The following is a 14,864-nucleotide window of genomic DNA, read 5'->3' on the forward strand; positions in this document are numbered from 1 at the left end:
GTAATCCCAACACTTTGGGAGGCCGAAGCGAGCAGATCATGAGGTCAGGAGTTCAAGACCAGCCTGGCCAACATGGCGAAACCCCGTCTCTACTAAAAACACAAAAATTAAGTCGGGCGTGGTGGCAGATACCTGTAATCCCAGCTACTCGTGGGGGCTGAGGCAGAAGAATCGCTTGAAACTGGAAGGTGGAGGTTGCGGTGAGCCGAGATGGCGCCATTGCACTCCAGCCTGGGTAACAAGAGCGAAACTCCATCTCAAAAAAAAAAAAAAAAAGACACAAAATAATTATAAATAATTCAGTTATGATTATGTCAAATGCTACATAGCAGTATAGAATGTTATTAGAATACTGCGTGCTGCACATTTGGTAATTATTATTATTATTTTTTGAGACACAGTCTTGCTCTGTTGCCCAGGCTGTAGTGCAGTGGCGTGATCTCAGCTCACTGCAACCTCCTCCTCCCAGGTTCAAGCGATTCTCCTGCCTCAGGCACCTGAGTAGCTGGGATTACAAGGGCGCGCCACTACACCTGGCTAATTTTTGTATTTTTAGTAGAGACGGGGTTTCACCTTGTTGGCCAGGCTGGTCTCGAATTCCTGACTTCAGGTGATCCACCTGCCTCTGCCTCCCAGTGTTGGGATTGCAGGCGTGAGCCACCGCGCCCGGCCTTCATAATTCTTTTTAACTGAAATTGGGTAAATAAGTAGACTGTAGACTCCTGCCCTATTTTCAAAACTGCAGAAGCATTGCTAGCGTCTTATTAAAATTAAATCACTTCTCGGTAACAAGAATTGGACCGGGCACACAACAGATGTCATACCTTAGAATGAGTACCAAGCTCTTTTTCATCTTTAAGAGAATCTGTGTATTACAAATAAACATTTCCATAAACCAATATTTGATCACGGCAAGTGTGTAATACTTTCTGGATCACACCCATTTTCACATGCTGTCGGCTAATCAAAAACAAAAATCCCCATTTTGGGTATGGCTTTATTTTCTAAAGCGGGCGTTACGGGGGTAAGAATTAACAGAGACTTCCCCCTCCATGTCAAGCATGAAACGTGGTGCTTTGAAACCTGCTACCTGACTTGCTGTGCACAACGCAAGAGAAAGTTACGATCTATACCTATCATAAGCGTCACATCAGGAAACAGGTTTCTCTCGACGAAACTAAAAATAGCAACTCCGCCCACTCGTTCTCAACCCCTTTAGCCCGCTTTGTTTTTCTCCAGAGCACTCATCCGTCACTAGTATTTTTACTGAATATTCAATGACCCTTTCCTTCCTCCCAGGCCTCCAGGCCGTAAGCATCGAGAGAGCCCGAGTCCCCGCGACCGCGTATGGCAGCGTCGGAGTCAATCCGCTGGAACGCCCGCCACAAGATGAAAAACAGCCAAGAGGGGCAAGGAACAAAAAGACTGGTTCAGATCCCGGTGAGGGTCACTTCCAAGATCGGCCTGGCACTACCTGGTACTGGGACAGGGCGGGCTCTTCGCCGCCGCCGCCGGGGCCCCGAAGGCGAACGACTAAGAAGGAGCTGTCTTCTCCGTCCCACAGGAAAAGCTCTCCGCCGAGGCCAAAGACCACGTTTCTCGTCAGCAACTGCGGCGGCGGCGACGAAGGCAACGACGAAGAAGCTGTTTTCTCAGCTTCGGTTGGACTCTGGTTTTTCAGTCCCTCCCGGAGCCGCAAGAACACGACGTGGTTAGGAAGCCAGGTCTGCCACAGCTCGCCGTCGCCCACCGGTCCCTCGGCGGCCGCCATCTTGGCCCAACTGCTCCCCTCACTCCAGTTGCTCAGCCCGCCGCTGAGCACAGCCAATCCGCGGCCGTCCACTCACTGTTTCGGCCAATCACCGAGCAGACGGCCCGGAAGCTCGAGAGGCTCGTGCCAGGTCGGGGGGCGAAGGCGAGGCCAGCCCACCAAGCAGGGGCGTCACCAAGGGAAAGCCAATCACCATTATTTCTGAAGCCCAAGGGGGCGGGACGAGAAGTCAACGGAATGGTGGTGCTGCTGGAAATCTAGCACCTGGGGAGAGCCTGAGACTTTTTTATCTAATTGCCTATTGGACACCTCCATCTGGGTAAACCCAGGCATCCAGAACTTTCCCTCAAGACTTACCTCCCTCAGTGCAGGTCGGGCTGGCCTCACGCATTTCGCTTGGATGCCTAAATCTGTCTCCACGTGGGGCCGGTCGATAAAACAACACTTCCCAGAATACGCTGCGATCCATTCGCGGTCTGCACCCGGAAAGTACACCTCCCAGGGGTCTGTGCGCGCCGCCAGGGAACGGGTCTTGTGGCTTTGTCTCCCGCGAAGAGGAGATGGCGGAGTCGTTGAGGTCTCCGCGCCGCTCCCTGTACAAACTGGTGGGCTCGCCGCCTTGGAAAGAGGCTTTCCGGCAGGTGGGTATGGGGTTTGTGCCGTGGTCTACCCTAGATCGTCCCGGTGGCCGCCGTCTTCCCTGCCTTCGCCTTAGCCCTGCTCCGTGGAGCAGGTGCCGCAGCGCGCCTGGTCTGGTCAAACCCAGGCCTCCTGACTGTAGAGTGTGGGATTAGCCCGGGTCGGTCAAGTCCTAGAAAGCCTTGTTTTTGGATTCGATTTTGTTTTGAATTTAAATTGTGGTCAGGACATCACCGTTTGCACCTCTGCAATAACACTACCTACTGTTGCTGCGGAGGTGGCCACCGAGAGAGGCACTTTGTCTACGTTCGTCTTGTGAGATAGAGATGATTTCTATTCTAGAGAGTAGTAAAATGAGGCTTAGAAGAGGGCTCCACCTCAGTTCTGGCCTCTTCTGAACACAGTGTGGTTATTAGTAAGTAATGTCCAAGAAAGTAACCCGACGCAAGAAAGATAGCAGATACAGCAGAGTTTCTCAGCCTTGACAATGGACATTTTGAGGGAGATATTTATATGTTGTGGAGGGCTGTTTAAGCCACGTCTCGGGCTCCACCCACTAGATGCTAATAGTCCTATAACTAGAATTGTGACAACCAAAAATGTCTCCAAGCATTGCCAAATGTTCCTTGGGGGACAAAACCTCCCTGAGTTCAGAAACGCTGCTGTGCAGGAAGGCCGTTACCCAGCCATATCTAGAGTAGCAAGAATTTGGAAGGAATATAAATGTTCTGTAATAGGACATTGGATGCTGAGATATTATGCACACAACCATTAAGGAAACTGGCAAGCTAGAATAAAAAATATGGTTCTTTGTAAATACATGTACAAAGCATTGTAATTTTATGTATCTCTACAGAGGAATATGCAAAAGTAACACTAGTTAGTATTATCATTGAAATTTTGTGTCTATAAACTTTCTTTAATGTTTTCTCAACTAATGTAAGAGTGTTTTTTAAAAATAGAAATGCTTTTTTTTTTCCCCCCCAATCTTGCTCTTTTTTCCCAGAGATGCCTGGAGAGAATGAGAAACAGCCGGGACAGGCTCCTAAACAGGTACCGCCAGGCTGGAAGCAGTGGGCCAGGGAATTCTCAGAACAGCTTTCTAGTTCAAGAGGTGATGGAAGAAGAGTGGAATGCTTTGCAGTCAGTGGAGAATTGTCCAGAAGACTTGGCTCAGGTCAGGCTGGGCTATGTGTTTTCAGGGAGGGGGACTGCACCACCAAGAACGGCTCGTGTCCTCTTTTATTTGGTTACTTGAGTCCTCTAAACCCACCATTCCCCTACCCCCATTTAGAATTCAATAGCCTTTAACCCAGGCTTTTCTACACTTAATGTTAGACTTGTCTAGATGAAATGTTCTGAAATACCAGACCGTAGACCTGCTCATCACTGCAACATCATCATTTATGAAACTAAAAAGAAAGAAATTTCATTTCTTGCCTCCACCCTTGGAAATTATGATTCAATAGGCATAGGCTAGGAATCTCTTTCTCTCCCTCTCTCTCGCTCTTTTTTTTTTTCTGTCTTGCTCTGTCGCCCAGGCTGGAGTGCAGTGGCAAGATCTCGGCTCACTGCAACCTCCACCTCCTGGGTTCAAACGATTCTCCTGTCTCAGCCTCCCAAGTAGCTGGGATTACAGATGTGTGCCACCATGCCTGGCTAATTTTGTTTCTGTTTTAGCAGGGATGGGGTTTCACCATGTTGGCCAGGCTGGTCTTGAACGCCTGACCTCTAGTGATCTGCCCACGTCAGGAATCTCTTTCTAAAAAGGTCTCCAGAAACTTTCCGATTCTAATCTCAGCCAACGTTGGCAGCCATGTGTGGAAGGGAAAACCATTTATAGTGTATCAGGAAGAACACTGGATTCGAAGTCAGGAGTTCCAGAATTCAAATCCTGGTTTGGCTATTGACTGTTAACTTCAGTTTGCCTCTTTGAGGTTTAGTTTTCACATTTATAAAATGAGAAGATAATGTTTTCAGCATTGTAAGGACTGTGTAAGAAAATGTGGGCAACTGTTTGAAACCATCAACACACTGTGTAATAATGATGCATTATTCAGTGGCTTTTGTGTGTCCTGCAGTACACCAATGTTTGCCTTATATCACCACAACTAGTACTCACAGTAACCCTCTTAGATAGATTTTATTCCCACTTTACAGAGGCCAAAACTGAGATTTGCAGAGATTAGGAACTTTTCCTGTGGTTACGTAGCCTTGGAAGAATATGTACCTAACTGCTACCCTATATCGTCTCTCCAAAATTGGGTACCATTATTTTGTCACTGGATAGTTGGATCATTTGTTGATGGCTTGTCAGCATGACAGCATTACCCCACTGTCAGCATATTCTGCAGGAGGACTGGACTGATTTTGTCCATTAAATCTGGGTTCTTCAAGCCAGCCTTCAAGTATGAATCACTGTGGGGCTTGGTTGGTGATTAATACTTCAAACTTCTGATGCCGCTCCTTTCTCTTCCAGTTGGAGGAGCTGATAGACATGGCTGTGCTGGAGGAAATTCAACAGGAGCTGATCAACCAAGGTAACCCCTAGTAGTAGTCCTTCCTTACCTGTATTTAGCTACTGGAATACTGTGACCTTTCCTCCAATCAGGATTAGTTTATAAGTCCCCTTTGTCTACCTCCATCAGTCAAGTGTCCAAAAGACTCCTTTTGTACTCTGACATCTTGGCTGTCTAGCTTCTCAATAATAAGGGTCTCCAGGGTGCTAGGCTTTGTGCTAAGAACTTCTCATTTAATGATGCTGTTTTCTCCATGTGACTGCCCTGTAAGATAGTAGTATTAGAACAGAAGGTGGTTGGTGTTCTCATGCAGGTCATACAGCTAGTAAGTGGAGGAGATGGGAAGCAAAATCAGTTGTATGAATCCAGTTCCCATGTTTCTTCTACCATTCTGCCTCTCTATTAATGGGTTAATAGTTCACTGAGGGTGGTGGCTTATGCCTGTAATCCCAGCATTTTGAGAGGCTGAGGCAGGAGTATTGCTTGAGGCCAGTTCAAGACCAGCATGGGCAACATAACAAGTTCCTGTCTCTACAGGAGTAAAAAAAAAAAAAAAAAAAAAAATTATCTGGGTGTGGTAGCAAATACTTGTAGCCTCCCTCAGCCAGAAGGCTTAGGCAGGAGGATCACTTGAACCCAAGAGTTTAAGATTACAGTGAGCTATAATTTTACCACCTCACTCCAGCCTGGCTGACAGAGGGAGACCCTGTCACTTTAAAAAATAAAATAAAATAAAGTAAACCTGCCATTTTACAGGATACAGTGATAGTGCATGGTCTGATCCCTTGCCCTATTCATTTTAAGTGCCACATTCTCTATTAACTCCCCAGGGCCTGTGAGCATCCACTCCTTGAGGGAGGTGTCCATAGCATGGTGTAGAGAGCATAATTTTGTACCTTATATAGTTAAGTCATTTATTCCATGTAGCCCTGATTTGATTAGGCCTTGTTTGGTTTTTGTTTTTGTTTTTTTTGAGACAGGGTCTCTGCCCAGGCTGGAATGCAGTGGCGTGATCACGGCCCACTGCAGCCTTGACCTCCTGGGCTTAAGCGATCTTCCCTCCTCAGCCTTCTGAATAGCTGGGATCATAGGCGTGTGCCACCACCCCTGGCTAATTTTTTTTTATTAATTTTTTTTTTTTTTAGCTAAAGATGATAAAAACAAGACAAAAAATTATTTTATTTATGTATTTTTGTTTTGAGATAGGTTCTTGCTCTGTTGCCCAGGCTGGAGTGCAGTGATGTAATCATGGCTCACTGTGGCTTCATCCTCCTAGGTTCAACCAATCCTCTCATCTCAGCCTCCCGAGTAGCTGGGACCGCAAGTGTGCACCACCATACCGAGCTAGTTTTTTGATTTTTTTATAGAGACAGGGTCTCACTGTGTTGCCCAGGCTGGTCTCGAACTCCTCCCTGGTCTCAAGTGATCCCCCCACCTCAGCCTCCCAAAGTTTTGAGATTACAGGCATGAGCCAAAATGCCTAGCCTAATTTTTTAAATTTTTTTGTAGAGGCAGGGTCTCACTATGTTGCCTAGGCTGGTCTCAAACAGCTGGACTCAAACCATCCTCCTACTTCAGCCTCCCAAAGTGTTGGGATTACAGACATGAGGCATGGCCCCCAGCCTTAGGCTTCATTTTTATGACCTATAAAATGGAGAGAATACCCTATAAATTTGTTGTAAGGCTTAAATAACGTGTGTAGAAGACTTAGTGCATTGTCTGGCATATAGAGAGCTTTCAATAATCAACAGCTATTATTATGGTGAGGCAAGAGCACAAGCTCTTGAGTCATACCTCTAAGATTCACTTGGCTTTACTACTTTAATTTGTGTGGCACCGACCAAAGCACTTAATTTCCCCGTGCCTCAGTTTCTTCACCTTTGAAATAAGGATAATAATAGTGAAGAAGTTAATATATGTAAGGAATTTAAAATAGCATTTGACACATAAGTGCCATGCAAGTGTTAGTTGTTAATGACTGTTGCTGTCGACTCTGGTTAGACTGTAAATTCCTTAAGTTATCATCTTTTTTTATTGATTTTCCCTTCTCCCACCTACAAAACCTATCTTAGTGGTGAAACATAAGCCTGACCAAATGTTTTATTTTGGGGCATACTTAACTAATAAGTCTGAAGTGACAAGGATTTACTGTGTTGTGCTGTACTCAGCCATAAGGAACATTCTAAAGCAGAAGTTGGCAGACTTTTTGTGAAGAGCCAGATAGCAAATACTTTAGACTTCACAGACCATGTGGTCTCTGGCACAATTTCTTAGCTCTGCAGTTCTAGTGGAAAAGCAGTTATAGACACTACATAAACAAATAAGCGTGACTGTAGTTTTTTGACCCCTTCCCTAATGTCTAGACTGTGAGCTCAACAATGACAGTCTTTTTCATCTTTGTGCCCCTGTGACTAGCAGATACTAGGTACTGTTGTATGTTTGCTGAATGAATGAGCACACAGATTCTGAACAACACAGATGCCAAGTATGTGGAATCAGCAGGGTCGTCCTGGCATCAGAAATCAGTTCTCTCTTTTTTTTTTTTTGACACAGAGTCTCGCTCTGTCACTCAGGCTGGAGTGCAGTGGCGCAATCTCGGATCACTGCAACCTCTGCCTCCCGGGTTCAAGTGATTCTTCTGCCTCAGCCTCCCGAGTAGCTGGGATTATAGACGTGCGCCACATGCCTGGCTAATTTTTTGTGTTTTTTTAGTAGAGACGGGTTTCACCATGTTGGCCAGGCTGGTTTCGAACTCCTGACCTCGAGTGATCTGCCTGCCTCAGCCTCCCAAAGTGTTGGGATTATAGGTGTGAGTCACCGTGCCTGGCCAGCAATCAGTTCTCTTTGTCAACTTTCTTTAGTTGCCTGTGGGACCCTGACATTCTGTATCTGTGCTCCTATGGCCTCTGGAGATGTGTGTGAAAATTGTCTCCTTGGCCCTTAGCCTACTTCACCTCTTGTGCTCACAAAAAGGGGACAGAGAGGAGGGAGAGGAATCCAGCAAGATGAAGCCAGCCTGAGAGAGCATAAAAACTAGTGATTGGTATTGTGGTCTTACCCAAATCTTTCCCTTTTGTGAAGGAAGCCTTTGACAGTGAAGTTTAGAATTAAATACAGGGCCAGCTGAAGCATGGTGAAGCCCTCCAACTGCCTTTGCCTTGCAGAGCAGTCCATCATCAGCGAGTATGAGAAGAGCTTGCAGTTTGATGAAAAGTGTCTCAGCATCATGCTGGCTGAGTGGGAGGCAAACCCACTCATCTGTCCTGTATGTACAAAGTAAGAGTTTTTAAAACCTTTTCAGCATTATTCGTTCCCATTCCCCACTCCAAGGTGAGTGGAATCTCCCCCAAGATTTGTTACCTGAAAAGGTTTGGAGATCCAGGTCTGGTGGCCATGATGCTCTGGGATCCTAATTCTGTTTCTAGGTACAACCTGAGAATCACAAGCGGTGTGGTGGTGTGTCAGTGTGGCCTGTCCATCCCATCTCATGTGAGTGTTCCACACACGGATTTCATGATACTTCTTCCCACATGGATCTACTTTCTTGAAGATCCTCCAGTGCTGACTTGGAGCCCATTGTGCATATTTCTTCCCAGTTTTATGTTCAGTGGTGTCACATTGGTAGCTTCAAATCAGCCATGGTGAGAATATCTATGGCATGAAAATTGGCAAACAGTACACATCAGAGCCTTTAGGGCCCTGGAGAGCCATCACCGCTTAACGTTTTTATGGAGACCTCAGCTTGGGATTGGAAACGCCTGTATCTGATGTTTCATAAAAATTTTCTATATATGAAGACATACCTAATTCAGAATTTAAGCTTCAGTAATTTTTTTTTTTTTTTTTTTTTGAGACATAGTCTCACTCTGTTGCCCAGGCTGGAGTACAGTGGCGTGATTTAGGCTCACTGCAACCTCTGCCTTGCGGGTTCAAGTCATTCTCCTGCCTCAGCCTCCCAAGTAGCTGGGATTACAGGTGCCTGCCACCACGCCCACCTAATTTTTTTTTAATTTTTAGTAGAGATGGGTTTTCACCATCTTGGCCAGGCTGGTCTCGAACTCCTGACTTCGTGATCCACCCACTTCAGCCTTCCAAAGTGCTGGGATTACAGGTGTGAGCCACTGCGCTCGGCCTTCAGTAATCTTAAAATACAGAAAAAGCCCTTTTATCTGGCATGATGGGGACTGCAAGTTTGCCAGTTAATTGAGCGATTGGTTAAAGAGGCAAATTATAAAAATAAAATGTTTTATGGTAAGTTTCAAATACATAAATTTATTTGCCAGCCTTTGAGTGGGGCCCTGCTGATTGGAGAGCTGAGTCACCTGTTTTATTTTTTATTTTATTTGAGACAGAGTCTCACTCTGTCACCCAGGCTGGAGTGCAGTGGTGTGATCTCTGCTCACTGCAACCTCCACCTCCAGAGTTCAAGTGAATCTCCTGCCTCAGCCTCCTGAGTAGCTGGGATTACAGGCACGTGCCACCATGCCTGGCTAATTTTTGTATTTTTAGTAGAGACGGGGTTTCACCATGTTGGTCACGCTGGTCTCGAACTCCTGACTTCAGGTGATCCGCCCACCTCGGCCTCCCAAAGTGTTGGGATTACAAGCGTGAGCCACTGTGCCTCGCTGAGTCACCTTTTTTACATAAATAACTTCTATAATACATAGTCCAGAGTTTCCGGTTTTAATTCCATAAAGTGGATCAAGAAACTGAGTATACAACTTAGGAATTTTTCCTCCCCATCTTTTACCTAATTCTATAGCTCTTTTTCTTTCTTTCTTTTTTTTTTTTTTAAGCAGCTCATCTGTTTGTTTCCTAAACATTCTACTTATCGCTATAAAAATAAAACTTATTATTTACATAATAAGTAATTAGCGTTACTGAGTTACAGTAGGAAGTTCAAGTAACCCAAGCAGACCCGGGAGCATATACTGCTAGTTGTTGGTAAGGATGCACTCAGCTGGTGGGGGCAGAGGCAGAGGGAGGCTGGAAAGTAGCCTATAATCTCTGAGCGTTCTTCCTGCCATGAGTGGCCATCAGTGTGTTTGACAGCAGGAGTAGAGGGCGTTGGTTAATCTGGAGAGGCAGTTAAATGGAGATGGGTTAAGAGATCTTGGTACAGTCATGGGCCCAAGAGTGTCTTTAAGGCTCCAAGGAGTCAAGCCATCACAGTGAGCCACGGTTATATTGGTTGGCATGAGGAATGAGGATTTTCCATCTGTTGGCTATCAAGTCACTGAGAGGAGGTTGAACTTTTTTATTTTGTAGTCTTCTGAGTTGACAGAGCAGAAGCTTCGTGCCTGTTTAGAGGGTAGTATAAATGAGCACAGTGCACATTGTCCCCACACACCTGAATTTTCAGTCACTGGAGGAACAGAAGAAAAGTCCAGTCTTCTCATGAGCTGTCTGGTAAGCCTCTCCTGGGACCCACTCTGTGGTAAAGAGGGAACTGTGGTTGGTTTTATTCCCACTTTGATAGAAATAATGACCTAGAAACAGGTAAATGTTTAATGCAGTTTATTATCTGAGGAATTTATCTGCATAGAAAAGTGAAGGTAACAAGTCATTTAGACTCAAAGGCCAGTCAGAAAGAAGGGAAGAGGCAGCATAGGATCACGGCAAGAGGATTGGTCTGGGAGTTAGGACGCCTGGCTCCACACCTGCTCTTCTTAGAACAGTAGTAGTGGTTTTGGATTCAGCTGGTCATTTCATAGTCATAAGACCCAGATAGGCCATGCTGGCACCACTTTTGCAGAAGGAAACAGGGCAGAAGCATAGCAGGGCAGCATTAGGTTTGTCTGTCAGTGGAGTTTTCACAGAGGTCCAAGGGCTATTCGCTAACCTGAGTGACAACTGAGGTGTGAGGGCCAGGAACACAAGTGGGTAAGGGAACCACCTGTCTTAGAAGCATGCTATAGGAACCAATATCTCTTATAATCCATGTCCTTTCCATATATGTGTATGTATGTATGTACATGTGTATATATATCACACAAACACACATAAAACCAATATGATACATATTATTATTGCTTTTAGATCCCAGGCAGGGGGAGCCTTGGGATTAGGAGCACACTGTACTTCAGGAAGTTCATAGCCATGGCTTTCTACTGGGAATTTAGAATTCCTTCATGGCCCTGTCATTCCAAATGCAGTTAACCTACAGAGGTCATTTTTATTATAAGCAGCATTGCCTGGTAACAGCCATTTCACCTTTATCAAGTTTCTTCCATAGGTATTCTACTCATTCATTAAAAAAAAAATGAATTGAGGACTCATTAACATTGAGAAATACACATCTCTCACAGAGCTCAAGCCTTGGGTTGGTAATAAGAGAACAGAATAAACAGGCAGTACCCTGGAGAGCTGTACAAGGAGGGCTTATGGGAGTTCAGAGGAGGGTGATCTCCTTTATGGTGACACCTTCCTGGAGGAGGCATTTAACTTGGCCTTGAAGCATGGAATCGATCTGGACAGACATGGAGATCTGGTGAGTTGTGGGGGTAGAGCTTAAGTGGAAGATCCCCACATAGAAGAACAAGGCAGAGAAGCAGGAAACTGGAGTATATACAAAGAGCATCTTGTTCTACTTAGCTGGAGCATTAGGTTCATGAGGGAGAGGATAGTTCCTGTTAGGAATAGGAAACAGATTCAGAGAAGTGATGTAATCTGGCCAAAATTTTACTACTAATAAGCGATAGAGCTGGTGTTAGATCCCAGGTCTTTGTGGTTCCATGCCCCTGCTGTTTCCTGCTCCAGGCTCAGGCCTTGGTGGAAGGATGCCATTTTCCATCAGCTTGTATGGAAAGAGACATAGCAGGTGAAAGTTTAAATAAAACCCCTCACCACTTCCTGTTGACTACAGGCATATGTTCCCTTCTGTTCCAGCTATCCAGCACTGGTAGCAGATGCTCAAATATGCAGTGCTTTCAGGCCTCTGTGCTGTTGTTTAGGCTGTTCTGTCTGAATGACTTTGACTCCTCCCACTACATTTAAGGATCATTTGCACAAATATTTATCGAGCACTACAATATGCCATGTACTTCATTCAGCCTGATTCCTCACAAGGAATTGGCCAGTCTCAGCTGGCCACGGTGGCTCACGCCTGTAATCCCAGCACTTTGGGAGGCCGAGGTGGGCAGATCACCTGAGGTCAGGAGTTCAAGACCAGCCTGGCCAACATGGTGAAACCCCATCTTTACTAAAAATAGAAAACTTAGCTGGACATGGTGGTGGGTGCCTGTAATCCCAGCTACTCGGGAGGCTGGGGCAGGAGAATCGCTTGAACCTGGGAGGCGGAGGTTGCAGTGAGCTGAGATCGTGCTGCTGGATTCCAGCCTGGGCAACAGGGTGAGATTCTGTCTCAAAAACAGAATTGGTGGCCGAGTGCAGTGGCTCACGCCTGTAATCCCCACACTTTGGGAGGCTGAGGCGGTCGGATCATCTGAGGTCAGGAGTTCAAGACCAGCCTGGCCAATATGATGAAACCCTGTCTCTACTAAAAATACAAAAAAATTAGTCAGGCATGGTGGCACACACCTGTAATCCCAGCTACTCGCGAGGCTGAGGCAGGAGAATCACTTGAACCCAGGAGGCGGAGGTTGCGGTGAGCAGAGATTACGCCACTGCTCTCCAGCCTGGGCAACAAGAGTGAAACTCCATCTCAAAAAAAGCAAAACAAACAAAAAAAGAATTGGCCAGCCTGAGAAGTCCATTCCTTTGGAGTCTGTGTTACCATTCTCAATAAACCTAATGAGGGCTGGCAGAGGGGAACTGGCCAGTCTCTCCTTGGGCTTTCACCGTACCTCATGCCATGTCACCTGTAACAGTGTTGTAGTTACCTGCTTATGTCTTTTTCCTTGAGGGCAAGGCCCATATTTATTTTTATTTCCAGTGCTTAGCATATATTAATAAATAGGTGCTTAAGATGTTTGTACAAATGAGTTAAGGTGGAGGGAGGAGAGTTGAGGCACAGGTCAGCTGGCTTTGGCTTCTGTCTTCTTAGTAAGGTGAACAGTGAGTCATCCACACAGATTATAATGGTAGCAGAGCTGGAGTCTACAGCTCCTTGAGTATGAAAGTCCCCTTGAGTGTGAAAGACAAAATGCTGGTGGGGGGATGAGAAGGGGAATTAAAAGGTAAGTGGAAGATGGCCTAATTGCCAAGTGTACAGCTTCAGCTCAGCATATAATTGTTATGGACCCCAGTTATCCACTCACCTAACTGTCAGTGCCCTGTGGCTCAGAGCAGCAGTGAAGCTAAGTAGGAGGTGAGGTTTGGAAGGTGAGTGCTGTGCAGCAGTCTTGGAGATCATAGTTGACAGTGCCGGCTCTGGGGTGGGCAGGAAGACCATTGTTGGGTAAGTGAGGGGAGGCGGGGGTCACAGCAAATATGAGAAACACAGCCAGGCACTGTGGTTCACACCTGTAATCCCAGCATTTAGGAAGGCTGAGGTGGGAGGATCACTTGAGGCCAGGAATTCAAGACCAGCCTGGGCAACATGGTGAAACCTTGTCTCTACTAAAAATACAGAAATTAGCTGGGTGTGGTGGCTCGCACCTGTACTCCCAGCTACTCGGAAGGCTGAAGCGGGAGGATGGCTTGAGCTCAGGAGGCAGAGGTTGCAGTGAGCTGAGAGGGCTCCAGGCTGGGTGACAGCCAGATTGTGCCTCAAAAAAATAAAAATAAAATAAAAAGAGGAAGGGGAAAGACAAAATTGTATTCTGTAGGTCTTGAGTTCAACATTTGGAAAGGTAGACATTTGGAATGCTCTAGTTCCACTAGACCTTTGGTTTTCACTTAAGGGGGAATCAAGGACCATTGTGTTAGAATCCAGTGAGGTCAGGATGTAGGGAAGCTCAGGACAGATGGCTGAGGATGTGTTGGAAGATAGGGGTGGGTTACAGAAGATTGCACTCTATTACAGGACTAGGAATGTTTCGGATGTGACGGTGCTCAAGTGGTGGTCATGGGATGGAATATGCTAAACCGCCTATTAGCAGAGTTATAGTGTCTTTTAGAGAAAGCCAAGTATATTACCTGTGGAAGTGGTAAGAAACAAGAGTAACCCACTTATGCCTACTGTTTAATTATTGGAAAGCTAAGCCTGTGGGAGTTATTGATCCCCTATTGCTCAAGGTCATCGCCAAGGTCTGATTTTTCACACAAAAAAATTTGCAACCTGTGGCATAAATGGGTTAAGGACAGACTGGATTCCTTAGCATAGTGGAGAGGCTGAGCCACCCGGGAATCGGGAGGCAGTTTTACACTCAGGTGCTTACTGATCATGTCTTTACATGTTTTCTGCCCGTACTGATCATGCATGGTTTGCACCTCCCCTATGATACATACCTGCTTCAATCTTGTGTAGATTTGGAGTCTCATCTTCCTGCTGGGCTCTAAAAGCTCCAAGCTATCAAGAGTTTGAATACAATCTTTCTGGTCAGTGGTTTCCTGATGGTGAGGATGTTTGATTAGTTCATCTACAGGATTTGATCTTAGCTTGAAGACTATCGATGCTGATGGTTCCCAGGGCAGTTGTTTGAAGGCTGCAGGATAGAGGTCCAGCAATGCCAAAGAGGGGCGGTCATCATGACAAACTACACTACTGAACTAATTGAAACTGGACTCAGGAGACCTCACCTAATGTGTAGAATTCTCACCGATTACAACTTTTAACTATATCAGATATCTTTCATGACTAGAATACAATTTAAGCTAATTATTTTCCTGTTTAAACCTAGGCCTGTGATACTTGGGCTGTGATCCTCTAGAGGCAGCTTGGACTCACATCATTCTATGGGGTTGAAGACAACTCATTCCCTCTGAGGAGCCTTGTACATACAAGCCTTTTATTTATAACTTATTTTGTATTGAAACTTTTAAACAATACTGAAGAAAAAAAAACTTTTCCGACATCTGTTCTTGGTTTTTGT

General features: G+C 45.6%; 2 protein-coding genes across 9 annotated transcripts in view; one reads left to right on the forward strand and one right to left on the reverse strand.

Moving 5' to 3' along the window:
• The window catches only part of NUP88 (nucleoporin 88), a 33,564-nt gene extending 31,760 nt beyond the window's left edge, over positions 1 to 1,804 (reverse strand). The window contains exons 1-2 of one of the 2 annotated variants that reach the window (XM_055101008.1): positions 1,475 to 1,612; positions 133 to 256 (exon numbers count right to left, since the gene is read on the reverse strand). Coding sequence is in view for 1 of the 2 variants with exons in the window: in XM_003810158.4 (XP_003810206.1) it covers positions 1,475 to 1,771 (297 nt within the window). In the remaining variant the exon portion in view is untranslated. Of the gene's footprint in view, positions 1 to 132; positions 257 to 1,474 lie in introns of both variants that reach the window. The other variant, XM_003810158.4, reaches the window with a different exon arrangement.
• A 344-nt stretch (positions 1,805 to 2,148) lies between these two features.
• Positions 2,149 to 14,844, forward strand: RPAIN (RPA interacting protein). Of its 7 annotated transcripts, XM_003810160.6 has the most exons (7): positions 2,149 to 2,412; positions 3,417 to 3,587; positions 4,890 to 4,950; positions 8,094 to 8,205; positions 8,355 to 8,418; positions 10,198 to 10,338; positions 14,673 to 14,844. In XM_003810160.6, the coding sequence occupies exons 1-7, from the start codon at positions 2,332 to 2,334 to the stop codon at positions 14,700 to 14,702; spliced, it is 660 nt and encodes a 219-aa protein (XP_003810208.1). In that variant the 5' UTR covers positions 2,149 to 2,331; the 3' UTR covers positions 14,703 to 14,844. The 7 variants fall into 7 exon arrangements, 6 of the variants coding, with proteins under 6 accessions (XP_003810208.1, XP_003810209.1, XP_034797268.3 ...); XM_003810161.6 differs by lacking the exon at positions 10,198 to 10,338; XM_034941377.3 differs by lacking the exon at positions 8,094 to 8,205.
• Positions 14,845 to 14,864: the final 20 nt, after the last annotated feature.

This window comes from Pan paniscus, chromosome 19, assembly GCF_029289425.2.
Source record: "Pan paniscus chromosome 19, NHGRI_mPanPan1-v2.0_pri, whole genome shotgun sequence".
Taxonomy (NCBI): Eukaryota; Metazoa; Chordata; class Mammalia; order Primates; family Hominidae; genus Pan; species Pan paniscus.

Coding starts and splice junctions, on each gene's coding strand:
- RPAIN (XM_034941377.3), top strand. CDS start 2,172: ATGCCTAAATCTGTCTCCACGTGGGGCCGGTCGATAAAACAACACTTC. Junction 2,413..3,416: donor GGAAAGAGGCTTTCCGGCAG/GTGGGTATGGGG, acceptor CTTTTTTCCCAG/AGATGCCTGGAGAGAATGAG. Junction 8,419..10,197: donor GCCTGTCCATCCCATCTCAT/GTGAGTGTTCCA, acceptor TTTATTTTGTAG/TCTTCTGAGTTGACAGAGCA.